Here is a 14254-nt window from a genome sequence, read left to right on the forward strand (position 1 = left end):
AGTATACACTAATTTCTGTGCCTCCTCTATCCAATAATTCATGTGACAATACAGCTAATTACACTACTGCCTATGGGCAATTCAAATAAATAATGTATTTAGTGTTCGGGAAATGCAATAGCTACTTAACACTACAAACTGCTGGTTATTAAATTCTGTGGCTGTAAGAGGACTGGGTGCTTCTGTGGGCTGCAATTAGACAATAAGCTCTAATAAGCACTAGAGAGCATTATAGTTACAATAACTAAAACATGTTGTTATGCAGCCGGCAGGATAAAACATAATCAAATTGCATGATGATTGGTTTTATTTACTGCCTAATGTCTGGATTTAAAAAAAAAAAATGTTCTAAATGTGCTTTCATGTTGTCTGAAAGCATGTCACATAAAATGAGCTACCAAAATCATGAAAATATGAATCTTTAATTTAAATAGATATTAGTTGCAGTCCTGTATAAAACAGTTAAACATTAGCTACATTAACTACAACAGTAAAATCCCACTTTTATCACAGGATAACTAAAAATTAATTACACAATCTGAAACTGAAACATTATAGAATAGGGAATGTGCATTTCTCATAAATCTAAATCACAGAGGCTGCACTTATGGATAGATTTTCAGTCTTAGACATGAAATCATCAAATGCTTCAATGCAGGCAGTAATCATCTGAATAATTGAATAAAACAGTTTCATGCAATATGCCTTGCTTCCTTAATAGTTATTTAAGTTGTTAAGCACGTATATGAGTACAAATCAGTTCAGTCAAAGGCAAATTTGAATTATTTTAGATATAAGCCTACATATTATGCAGGAAAACAAGTGTATTCATTTAATTGTATTGTGAAGATCATTTTGGAAACACATTCACAAACATGTTGCCTTTGATTAAAAAAACCGGAAGGCCTTGTTAAGTTCAGTGTGGTGAATAAATGTAATAGTACATTCATAAGTTTCACTTTTTTGGAAGAGAATTTGATTATTTAGGGGGTGATCTCCAGATATTATGTGGCATATATGACTCACCCACAGCATATGACTTGTTCCAGGATCATCCCTACATTGAATGTACAAGTGTACAGAAAACATTTATTACCGCAACATTGCAATGTGTAGCGTGCCATCTTTATGAGTATGGTAATAATAATCTAATGATTGTACAAGTACAATGAAATGCCATATGAGTACACTTATAAAAATGTTTTACAATAAAGTATATGAAAAAATATTTAGAAATGCTATGTGCAATGTATGTACAACAAGTGCAAGGTAAAAAATACTATACAACAATATGCTAAAAATCAAAATTCATGCATCTATTTGTAAAGGTCATGTAACATGATGTGATGTGTTTCAATAAACAGATTTTTTTTTTTAAAAACAATACAATAAACATGTATAATACATACATATAATAGTAAATAATATTTTTTGTACTTGTACTTTGAATACTTGAAGTACATTTTCCTGATCATATATTAGTGCTATTAATAGTATTTTTATTATTTTAATCTATACAGTCTATGATTTTAATCCATCACTGGTACTGTACCACTTTCTGTTGTCTAACGGGGGCGCTAGAGTACCGCACTGGATGCCGAACGCTGAATACTAACACACGAGGAAGAAGCAGCGGAACTCTGATTGACTGTTTCCAAGGAGACCACCAATACTACCGAGCCAGGGGTAAGTCAGCAAACGTCAAAGTTGGAAAAAATAACTTTGATATAATACATGATAAAATGAATAGGGTGCTATTTGTTGTTTGCGCGCAGTCAGTAGTTCGTCAAATGATGCCCTGACGCACATGAGATCAGACTCTGGAAAGTACCAGAGGGTTAAGCTAACATGCTAATGCTAACTAGCTAAAAAGCGTCATTTACCGATGCCGTTATGTAGGTGAATTAGCACACGGAAGCTAAATACCAACATACACATGAATATAGTTGCTTTAGTGTTTTAGCTCAAATGCCATCCTAATGCCCATCGAAAGTGTCATTTAAGAATAAAAAGGAAATGAGCGTTGTGTAGTAAGACTGTGTGGAGGTGCTAGCGCTAGCTAAGTTTGAGCTAAAATTATTAAACTAAACATTAGATGTTACTGTAAGGTAACAAGCCACCGGTTTCATGTGTTGGTGAAACTTTAGTGTCACGTCACATAAATCTATACCAGAAAAAAAGGAAACACCAGTGTGATGTAGTGTAGTGCAGCAACAGACCTTTCTTATGGCAGACATGTTGACTTGTCACAACAGGAAAAACACAGGTGAGACTAATTTAGTTCCATCAAAACTATGTTGCAACGTTGTCCTTTGTTTAGCAAAAATTTTCATCCACAAGAATAGAGTTCTGAAATCATCTTCCAAATGTATTGTCTTCATGAATGAATTCAAATTGTACTTAACATTTAAAAAAATTCTAACAATAACAAAGGCACAAAAATTATATATCTTGAAAAAAATTCCCACTGAAATGAACAGTTAAAACTAATTCGAATCCCTCTTATTGAAAACAACATTGAGACTGTTTATGTATTTTATTTTGGTTTTATTTTTTAATTTTGTATTTATTTTTATGTTATTTCAACTGCTCTGAATGTACAAGATTGATGTTGTTATTATACGTTTTACTGTTGATTGATGTTCACCTAGCATTCTTTCCCCTATGCAAGGTATGTACTGTTTTTAGTTCCATCAATGGTCCCAGTAAGCCATGACAGTGAGCCAACATGCACACTGTCAACACCCAGAAAAACCCCCAAACCTAAATGGATCGCAGTTGGTTTGAATGTTATCAACTGTGCTTTTCCTGCTGTGATATATGGAAGCTAATTTCCACAATGTTATGGAAAAGAAAAGATCCTTCAAGTCATTTTAGTGAGAAAATACACTTTCTCAAAAGATAATTGCTACTTATTTTGAGACACTAAGTCATCATTTCTAGAGAAGTTATTTTGGAAAAATGGTTCTTATTATCTGAGATAATACCTAATTTCCCTTTAGGGATGAATAAAATAATCTATCGACTCGTTATTTTGAAATACTAAGACATCATTTGGAGAACGTTCCTCATTACAATTACTTTTTTTGAGTTATATTTTTTCATTACAAGGTTAGCGTTTCATATTAACTTTTTATATTACTGATAGAAATGGGCTTCCATAGTGACAGGCCAAAATGTCTGCTGTGAAAAGGTCTACTGTACTGCAAATAAATGAATTCACATCCTTAGCCATTTATCTGAACTTGGGTCATGGACACAGGGAGAACATTCAAACTCCACACAGAATAGCCGCAAGTCAGATTCTAATCCACAATCCTCTTGCTGTGAGGCGAAAGTGGTAACCACTACACCGCCGTATAGCCCAAAATACAAACTAATTTTTCATACAGTTTTCATACAAACCACTAACAATTCTTGATGTATTGTTACCAAATTCTACGGCATATTTTTCTGCATCATGTTGTTGGATGTTTCTAATTTTCTGTCCACCTTACTTACAGATACATAGGAGCAAACATATGCAGTTTAATTTATCTTTTCTGGCCCCTCAGTGCAGTGATATGTAATAGTAATTTGACCTCTTTCTTTTTTAGTCAAAGACCATCAAGATGTCATTTTTATTCGACTGGATCTACAGGGGGTTTAGTAGTGTTTTACAGTTCTTAGGTAAGTACTTTCCGTAAGCAGCCTGCAGTTTAAGCAATGTAAATGGTGGCAAAGCACTAGGTGAAGGCTTAATCTTAACACATAAATTAATGCAACTGTTAAAATGAAGCATTATTTCTGAAATGTAGCCAGGACAGTAAAAGTGTCATTTCTGACACACACTTGTGAAATATTTCTTCCAGGTCTCTACAAAAAGTCTGGGAAACTGGTCTTCCTGGGCCTGGACAATGCTGGTAAAACAACGCTGCTACACATGTTGAAAGATGACCGACTTGGTCAACACGTGCCAACACTACATCCAAGTAAGGAGAAATTTGGACAGTAGTGTGCATCCAAATTGACTTTTCAGAACTTAGATGGGTCAGCTTGCTTGTATATTTTAGTTAGGATTTTAGCTCATATTATACCAAAGTATTGTAGTAGAGGCAGTATATAGGGTACATAATGATGAGATTATGTAATGCTTGATATTAGTTTATCATGCATTAAATAAAAAACAATATAATTGATTCCTTCTTTTTTATAAAGTATTTTTTAAGGTATATTTTTATCCCCAGTTACACAGACATTGTTATTGTATTATTGTAGATGACTGTCTTGCAATGCATTCCATATTGCAGAATAATCAGATGTCATGTCGTCAAAATAATATGACAGTATTGTGTTACAAGTCTTAGTCTAATTACCAGCTGTGTTCTCACGGTGCGGAACTAATAAAGAGGAATTTGATCATCTTTTCTCAAAGCTTCTGAAGAGCTGACAATCGGTGGGATGACATTTACTACATTTGATCTGGGTGGACACGTACAAGGTGAGATCTTTCTCCACTTTTGCCAAAAAATGACACAATACATCACTTTCTATTTGTCTGCCTCTGCTTTCTGCTGCCACAATACATTTTGGTGAAATATCACTTTGTAAAAATAGAAAATGGGATTAACCTGTTGATTGTCATAGTGCCACCTCAAAACTAAATGGCTGTCGTACATTATCAGTCTGTCTCATTTATCCACAGCAGAAATAGTGGTTTACAATCTTTCATACATTTTGTGATCAAAGGAAAAGAAATGCAGGGAACAGAGGGTGTATCTAACAGTTGTTGTCAGTTAAAAAGCTTACAGAGTCTTGCCCCATGTGGACTTCGCTATCAATAATATCTACTGTTCTCAGAAACATGTCAGAGAAAATAGTAGCAAGTCCCAGCAAATCAGTTCTGGTGGCTGCCACATGGTGTCTCTGTAGCCCCTGCAGTGCTGACATGTATTGACATTTTTTGGGTTTCAAATCAGCTCAGATTGATCCTCTGGGCCTAAAATATCGATCACATTCAAATGGAAAGTCAACAGCAGGAAGCTCCTGTATAAAGAAGCTGTGTTATCTGCAGAAAATGTAAATTAAGACAGAGGGAACTACTCTATTGGATTATAATAGGGATTCATTTTCACGATAGAATGGTAAACTTATATTCGCCTTATAGAACCAAATCAAATTCCTGTTTTTGGAACAGTTAATGCTGGGCAGTTTGCACTATTATCAGTATTGTTATTATTATTATTAGTTCATAGTTTGATGACTATGCATAGCGCCATCCAACATCAAATTTCCTGAAGGTCTAATTCATGTAATTGAAAAGTTGATTCATTAATTTAGACATTAGTATTTGTGAATCATCATACTAAAGTGTCACTTTTTGATTATACACAGAGGCAATAACTTTAATTTCAAGAGTTCCTAGTTAAAAAGCAGAAAAGAACATTCACTATCTTAATTGAATTGGTTCAAGGACAGTTCATTAACAGACTGTTTTCTCTTCGCTGACAGCTCGAAGAGTGTGGAAGAACTACCTGCCAGCTGTGAATGGAGTCGTCTTTCTTGTGGACTGTGCGGATCACGACAGACTCTCAGAATCGAAGAGTGAACTCGATGTGAGACTAAACATTACCGGTACAAGCTGATTCCACAGCACTTCACTGACTGTCAGCAGTAGATTGATGATGATTGTGATATTGTGTTTCCAGGCTCTCCTAGGAGACGAGACCATAGTCAATGTGCCAGTGTTGGTGCTGGGTAATAAAATTGACCGCCCTGAGGCCATCAGTGAAGGAGGACTGCGAGGAGCATTTGCTCTTGATGGCCAGGTTACTGGAAAGGTAGGCGTGTCATACATAGTCTCTGTCTTTTAATTCACAGAAATAATCCGATCTCTATATCTGTGTGTGGTGGTGGATGACCGCTGTCCTCATTTATCCGTATTCGTTATCAACAGGGACATGTCTCTTTGAAGGAGCTGAACGCCCGGCCACTGGAGATTTTCATGTGCAGCGTGTTGAAAAAACAAGGCTACGGGGAAGGTTTCAGATGGTTATCACAGTACATCGACTGACACAGTACTGAAGCTTAACCAGAAGGGATTTTCTTGACACAATTTCAAGAAGCATGACAAAGACTTCGTCTCTTTGTCAGTCAGCCCAAAATTCAAACTATATTACCAACAGCATATTCTTTTTAATACTTTATTCAGGATTTAAAGGTTTCTATGCAAACTTTTAAAAGTGGTTCATGGTGAACCGTCCTACCTGTCTTATTAATGTCAGAATTAACTTGTTGTCTAACTCCATGGCATGTTAATTAGGTTACATCCAAAGGTTACATCATACCTGATTACAAAACATGAGCAGACATACATTATGCAAGAATATAGATACTTACACATTGGTGTTGCATTATTAATGATGGAATATTAAATACTTGGAATTTATAAAGGGAGAAAGTCATGAAAATAAGGGATCATTTGGATTTTTATGAAGTGAGGTTGGATAAGGGACTAAATCAGCAAAGTGTGGTTGTGGACAAGGGGCAACAGCAAAACATTTAAGCCACTTAAGAAAAGGCTGAGCTAAAAAATAAAAATATTATTTATAAAGCGTGTGCTAGGTTTGGAATGTTTTCAATGCTTTGCCATTTACCCCTATCAGCTCTTTCTGGCGGGGAAGTGAAGCCATTATATTGTTCTCTTCAAAACCACTATTGACAAAAACTGTAATTTTACCTCACAGAAAACGTGAGTTGGTGGTTTACTGCTGCCTCAATCATATATTTTGCTTGTCTTATTGTGTGAAAGGTTAGTTTGGCTTAATCAAAGTCACTCAATAACACAAACTAACCAATCGAGGCAGTGGTAGATCAGCTGATCCTGTGTTCTACAAGCTAAAATTGCTGTTTTGGTCAAAGGAGTCTGGTGTGTTTGAAGAGATCATAACAGTTTCAGGGCTTTTTTAAACATTTTTTTGAGGTCTGCTGTTGTTTGTTTTTTTAAGGTGGATAAAATATATTTTGCTGCTACCAGTGTCCAGCAGCACCTGACAGTATCACATTGTTTTCCTTCTGTGCCGGTCCTCCTGCATGCTTTTCCTAACTCAAGCCATGCCGACCGCCATCTACTGTACACCAACCATATAGGAGCTCATACAACCCCTCTTCAAAAAGTCCAAACTATCCCTTTAAGGACTCTGTGATAAAAATGTTTGTTAACTTAATACTAGTTTAATGCAAGTTTAGATTATAAAAATATACGACTAAATACAGAAGATTAATTTTCCTTCATTTAATCTAATGATACGCAGCCACTGCCTTCAAAGCATATAGCCAAAGATGTATGCTAATGACTTCGGGATTAGCAGGAAGAGAGATTGGACTTCAACAAAAGATATCTTCCATGCTGAGCACTGAGCCAAAATAACATCAAATCCCCTTAAGAAACTAAAAAAGAGAAGAGACAGCACGTCCCACAAATAAAGGCAAAGACGATGAGTAAACTGAGTTAAACTGAACAGCTCACTGATGAGTGTGCTGTGACTGTGAATAATGTGTTTCTCACTTTCAGTGTCTTGATGGAATTGGCTTGTTTATTTTTTCATCTTTTTCCTCTCTGTGTTGACCCAAGTGGTGTTACATGCTGCGTTAAAGGCAGCTCATTTGAAGTGCGTTAGAAGGAATTGTTCATTATCTTTGACTTTGTGGGTGTTCAGTGCAGAAATCCGAGATAAAAATGCACTTCATATTTTATGGTGTTCAATGGCTGCCCCTCGCTTTATTATATCATGAAGGCTGTAATAATGCATCGCTCTTAAAATGTCAGGAAGCAATAAAGTAGAATGACCAACTGTACTGTAGCAGAGACAATCTTACTCCTCTGTATTTAAGAGTAGGAATGAATATACAGTATATAGTTCTGAGCCTGCTAACTAGAATCATTAATTAAGTGTATTTTTTGTTATTTATTCCTTTAATCTAGAGCCTGAGCAATTTATGTCAGCATGTAATCAGCATGTAGGCTGTGCAACAGGTACTTTTTGACTATCTGGAAAGATATGAGAGTGCACTTGTTAAGCTGTAAATTATTATTTAAATTGTTTTCTGGATATTAGTGTATGCATGTAAATATGCATACATTTTTACAATGACCTGCGTACATTTGTATCTCGTTATGAGAAGCTGGGGGAAAAAAACATTTCATCACTCGACCCCATTTACTGTTTCCTGCATCTCATGTTTACAGGGTAACATTTTGAATATTCTGTTTATTAATTTATGCAGGGTTGTTTGTGACTGAGATTAAAAAGAAACATATGAAACAAATTTTGTACAGGGAATCTTGAGTGTTTACTGAGATACAGTATGTAAACAAACTGCTTTCCTTTGAACAGTGTTCTTAACCAGTCGCTGAACTCCTGTAAATTATGTATAATACGGATGTAAATGTTTGTACAGTAACGGGCTATTAGCTGACACTAAAGAAGCACTGGAGTTATTTTTAGATGATTAACTTGAAATAATATTTGCAGCGATTATCTATGTGATGAGTAGTTCACATGTGGTAATAAAAACAACTTTTTATTTGGGCTCAACTGGTCATTTCACTCAGAATAAAGTCCTTTGTATTGCTTTTAACTTTTTTTTTTTTTTTTTTTTAATCTATACATTAGATTTCATGAGGCATTTTGTCTCTTAAGGGGTTTAAATAAATGGCTTAAATAGAGCCTATTTGTTTTCAAGGTTTGTAAGTTTATATAACAATCAATAAACAACAAAGCAAAAAATCTTAATCGATATTGTGCAATAATAAGGTAAACTAGGACTGCAAGCAGTACTGAACGGGCCCTCGCAGTACACGTGTGTCGGGGCATGCTGCCGTCAGGGTGTGTGCGTTACAGGGGCCAGTCTACACCACCCCTATGAATTTCATTGCCTTAAGTCTTATAGTGTGGTCACGGTACAAAATATGAAATTAGACTGCCACCACAGTGCCACCTCGTCCCCATCAATAAAACCTTAAAGGGTTATCCTCAAAAGGACATTGACAATAATTGTACCAAGTGTTAGAAAAATTGCATGAGGAAACCCTGAAAATTGAATAATCTGATTCCAACAACAAAAAATCCTCACCAATTATTTCTGCGCAGTCATTGATGGGGAATGATGAGAGGAGTGGAGTCATTTCACAGTGTGGTATTAGTACTTTTTACTGAAGTAAATGATCTGAATACTTCTTCCACCACTGTCCTTTTTACTTCTTTACTTTTTTTTTTTTTTAATTTTTAATTTTTAAATTTTAATTTTTAATTTAATTTTTTTTAAATAATTTATTTTTATTTTTATTTCTTTTATTTTTTTCCCCCTGCGCTTCTGCGCATGCGCGGCCCCGGTGTCCTACTGCGCATGTGCGGCCCCGGTGCGCTACTGCGCATGTGCGGCCCTGGTGCGTTACTGCGCATGTGCGGCCTTGGTGCGCTACTGCGCATGTGCGGCCCCGATGTGCCACTGCGCATGTGCGGCCCTGATGCGCTACTGCGCATGTGCGGCCCCGGTGCGCTACTGCGCATGTGCGGCCCCGGTGCACTACTGCGCATGTGCGGCCTTGGTGCGTTACTGCGCATGTGCGGCCTTGGTGCGCTACTGCGCATGTGCGGCCTTGGTGCGCCACTGCGCATGTGCGGCCTTGGTGCGTTACTGCGCATGTGCGGCTCCGGTGCGCTACTGCGCATGCGTAACTTTCGCACATGCGCAGAAGCGAACCAGGGCCGCGCATGCGTAGAAGTGCACTGGGGCCGCGCATGCGCAGAAGCGAAGAAAAAATAATAATAAAAAAAAATAAAAATAATAAAATAAAAAAATATAAAATAATTAAAAAAAAAATAAAAATTAAAACTTAAAAAAATGAAAAAATTTCAAAAAACAATTTAAAAATTTAAAAAAGAAATAAAAAACAATAAAAAAATTAAAATGAAATTCATTATCATTATCATGTTTTTTTTTATCTTTTTATCTATGTTATTTACTTTATTTGTACCCAGAGGTAGATTTTGTTTGCAGTATAGAGTCCTCATACACACACACAAAAGAGGCACATATCACACATCATTCAACTTAAGACAGTGGGAGTTAAGAAATGGCAAGTTAAATAAAATTAAAAAAAAATTAAAATAAAAAAATATTAAAAGTTCTTACAGGTCCAGACTATACTTAGATATTGATGTGAACTAAAATACGAATAGCAAAAAAAAAGAAGACAGAAAAATAAACAAAATAAAACAGCAAAATAAAATGAAACTTGTTTAGGCTGTAAAAACGTAGATAAAGGTTAAAATATAGAAATAGTAAATACATACTTAAAAGCAACAATAAATAAACGCCTGTGCAAAGCACAGCAGGCAGGCCCGGGGTGGGTAATCGGGAGAATCGGGAGAGTTCCCGGTGGGCCGCTTCACTTTTGGGCCGGCCTATAATTTATTTATTTATTTATTTGACATTTTTCACGTTAGTCTATCTTCTCTTAAAGTACGCTAAACACGTTTTGCATTCTGACACCGCAGCCTCAGCATGGGTTGTACCATGCGAGGGAGTTCTCCCCTCCCAAATAAAGTTGGTTGGGTCCATAGCCGTCTTTCCAAAAAAGTTTTCTCAGGGAGGCTACCGATAGCTGGGCCAGCCCTATCTCAACGATACACGTCGGGGAGGATGGATGGGAGGAAGAGGCCAGGAGGGGCTGAAAAAGCCAGGTTGAAGAAAAGAAAGGCATTGGAGGAGGATGCTGCCAAATGTGCCAAGCTTACAGATTTATTTTCGAGAGGACAAACACAAGTGGCAACTGGTAAAGAGAGACATAGGCTTAATGCAACGTAACTGTTCGGCTAACGTTGTAACGTGGTTAATATCGTTGAAGCGTTGTCAACCTATTCGCAAGCAAAATATTGAATTGAATTAAAATATAAGCCTTTTTATATCACCTGATGGCGATTCGTAGACTTTGCAAATATTATGAAAATATTGATAACAAAACTCAAACTTGATCTGTGTAGGCTATGCAGTGAAATTATTTTTTCTTTGTAGCTTCTGAGCAGCAGATAAGCCAGTCTCCTGCTGAAAATGATGAGCCCGAAATTTGCAATGATTTTGATCTTTATTGAAGAGTGGGATATGTTTCAAATGCTTTATTTATTTTATGCTTTTGTTAATTTATCAACCTACTGTATCCTTGTGGAATAGTGAAATATTTTTTGTTAACTTCTCAGCTTAAGTGGATTATTATTTAACCTTTACATTATCTGTTGAACCATGGTATTAATAAAAAAACTTCAGGATAGTAAGAGCTGAACTGTTGCTTCATTTATCCAATTTCCACTAGCCTACCATGGAAAAAGTGGGCCGGTCTTGGGCCTGAAATTCCCGGGCTGAAAAGTGGCCCCACTCCGGCCCTGACAGCAGGGACAAAACTGTTTTTGTGTCTGTTTGTTCTAAACCTAGGGATTGTAAACCTACGCCCAGAAGGGAGGAGCTGAAACTCTGTGTGCAATGGATGGGAACTGTCATTTAAAATTGAACCAGTAATGCGCTGTAATTGTTTTGTGTACAAGGTCTCCATGTTGAGCTGTGGCTCACCAGTCAGTCTGCTAGACCACTCCTGTGCTCGTGGTAGGTGTAAAACATGTTACTTCCTGTAGCCAGCAGGGGGCGCTATGACTGTGTGTTAATATTGACACGTGGGTGTGTTCTGGGCTGGACCCTAATCACGTGTGTGAAATTTGGTCCGGATTGGACAATGTATGGTCACGTTATACAGTCCCGTATTTCATGGCGAGACGCCATATTTTGCCGCCATGTCACGCCCACATAGTGTGACCGGGACCTCGCACCTCGGTGCTCGGCCCCTAACTAGGCCTGTAAACAGGACTGAACGGGGCCGAGCCGAGTGGAGCCGTCGGGGGAGGCCATGTCAGCGGAGGCCACGTCGGCCCGGCGCTGTAGGCTCAGTCCCTATGCGTACCAAATGGTGTGTCTCCTACCACTGTGCTTGGGGTAGGGGTAAAACATGTTACTTGCTGTTGGCAGCAGGGGGCGCTATGACTGTGTGTCAATATTGACATGTGGGTGTGTTCAGGGCTGGCCCCTAATCACGTGTGTGAAATTTGGGACAGATTGGACAATGTATGGTCCAGTTATACAGTCTCGTGTGTTATGGCGAGACGCCAAATTTTGACGCCATGCCACGCCCACATAGTGTGACCGTCGGTAAAGATTTTTACAACTTTTGATCCCAAAGGCCTTGTGATGCTTCTGACCATGTTTGAAGTCAATGGGGTTAAATCTGTAGGAGGAGTTTGTATGTGGTTGTGTGTGGCGTGGAAATGGGGAAAATTCCATATTCGATCCAAGATGGCCGACTTCCTGTACGTTTTAGGATATCGCTTCTACTGACTTTTTGGTGCATCTTGCCATGACTCACGTATGTACCAAATTCCGTGTGTCTACGACAAACCTGTGTGAGGTAGTGAAATTTAGGGGGCGCTAGTGTAAATTTCACATGAGATTAACGTCTATTCCAAAAATGGTGAGTTTTTGAATATGAGAAATCGCCCCAAAAAGGCGATTCAAAATTCACAAGAATAATAATAAACGGACCAATTTCAATAGGGTCCTCGCACTGTTAGTGCTCGGTCCCTAATAAAAGAAGTAAATTAACTCACAGTACGTGTATATATATATATATATATATATATATATATTTGCCTGGAACATATATACATATATAACATATATTTGCCTGGAACATAAAAATTGCACGTAACTTGAGTAAATGTACTAAGTTACAGTCCACCACTGATCTTGAGTTATTGTGTCATGATTCCTGGAAAGAGACATTAATATTGAGTTTGTCGTTACAGTCTAGATGAGTAAATGGCATTACTGGTAACAAAAAATACTTAAAATTAAAAGTATTTTTGATTTCAAGTTGAATTGTCCCTTAAAATTATAAAAAGCTAAAGCTCAAAATGTAATTTTAGTTTGACATTAAAGTATAAAAATCCAATTTACATTCACTTTAATATGTTGTTTTGTTTTTTAATGGTACATGATCTTAAACCTTCCCCTCTCACATTCTATTTATTATAGTTGTAATAAAGAGTTTTTTGTTGTTGTTGAAGTGTTTTCCTTATGCGATGTGAGGCTGCAATATGCTGCACAGACTGTAAAGTGCTTTGAGGCAAAAATACAAACAAAATTGAATTAAAATTAATTGAATTGTGATCATCCCATGTTCATGTAACTGAAGTGATCCAAGAACGTTTTTGTTTTGGAACATCACTGAGATTTTCCGTAAATTCTCAGATGTGGAGAAAGTCAATAGTGCTTTTATCTCCAGGTTTAATTATTGGGATTCGCTTTATAGTAATATCAGCCAACTGCAGCTTGTGCAGATTGCTGCTTCCATGCTTTAAACATCCCCCATAACAAGTTACCTCATTACCCAAATCCTTGCTGCCCTTCACTGGCTGCCTGCCAGTTTTGGAATTTTTTTCTTAGATTTTACTGCTGCAAATAGCGCAGCATGTACATTTAATTTACCAACTTGAATCCAGGGCTTTCATCTGTGACTGAAGGATTTCTTTTTCCTTTTTTTTTGCTAGCAGGCACAGATCCATTCATTGCAGATTTTATCATCCATATGCCCTCCGACAGTGTTGTCTTTCACATTGTGGTCATTTATGCCATTTGGCACCCGCTCTGCTGTAATTTGTTCTTCTAGCCGGAGGCGGCAGCTGAGCATCAGAATATCTCCAGCAAACATCCTCATATGCTTGTCATACATGCGGTTATATTTAACAAGGCATTTAAGAAAAAAAGGAAATTTCACCTATGATCATGGGGTCTGCAGTGGAATAAAAACAAGAAAGCTGAGCTCTGACAAGCATATGGGGGCTTGTCAGAGCTCAGCTTTTGTCGGCTACAACTGGCCTAGGCTGGAATAAGCTTCAGTAATCAGTGCTTTATACACCAGGTGTCATGAGAAAGTATGTTTGTGCTCCAAAATATTCCTATTTACACACTCAGCTTGGGATTTGTAAGCAAAAAAAAACCTCCCTGCAAGGTAGGCTGAGGTACTGAAAATAAAGTCAATTTCCATCCAAGTTAATCTATGTTTTAAAAAAAAACCAAAAAAAACCCTGTTGTTTGCAAACAAGCAGAATTTAAAAAAATATGGATCCAATGAGGTAAGTTAGTGTCAATAATATCCACAAAGTGTTAA

The 14254-nt window shown here is 37.2% G+C and overlaps 1 protein-coding gene across 2 annotated transcripts; it reads left to right on the forward strand.

The window, feature by feature from the left end:
* Window positions 1–1613: 1613 nt before the first annotated feature.
* On the forward strand, window positions 1614–8565 carry sar1aa (secretion associated, Ras related GTPase 1Aa). Of its 2 annotated transcripts, none has more exons than XM_059324942.1 (7): window positions 1614–1686; window positions 3597–3669; window positions 3852–3971; window positions 4415–4480; window positions 5491–5594; window positions 5688–5819; window positions 5936–8565. In XM_059324942.1, the coding sequence occupies exons 2-7, from the start codon at window positions 3612–3614 to the stop codon at window positions 6050–6052; spliced, it is 597 nt and encodes a 198-aa protein (XP_059180925.1). In that variant the 5' UTR covers window positions 1614–1686; window positions 3597–3611; the 3' UTR covers window positions 6053–8565. The 2 variants fall into 2 exon arrangements, with proteins under 2 accessions (XP_059180925.1, XP_059180924.1); XM_059324941.1 differs by lacking the exon at window positions 1614–1686 and adding an exon at window positions 2208–2671.
* The last annotated feature ends 5689 nt before the right edge of the window (window positions 8566–14254 follow it).

Source organism: Centropristis striata, chromosome 21, assembly GCF_030273125.1.
Source record: "Centropristis striata isolate RG_2023a ecotype Rhode Island chromosome 21, C.striata_1.0, whole genome shotgun sequence".
NCBI lineage: Eukaryota > Metazoa > Chordata > Actinopteri > Perciformes > Serranidae > Centropristis > Centropristis striata.

What these genes read in the sequence shown, in the direction of transcription:
- sar1aa (XM_059324941.1), top strand. Translation starts at nt 2,609, where the DNA reads ATGTTGTTATTATACGTTTTACTGTTGATTGATGTTCACCTAGCATTC. An exon ending in AATCGAAGAGTGAACTCGAT is followed by an intron (nt 5,595 to 5,687) that starts GTGAGACTAAAC and finishes TTGTGTTTCCAG; the next exon opens with GCTCTCCTAGGAGACGAGAC. An exon ending in ATGGCCAGGTTACTGGAAAG is followed by an intron (nt 5,820 to 5,935) that starts GTAGGCGTGTCA and finishes CGTTATCAACAG; the next exon opens with GGACATGTCTCTTTGAAGGA.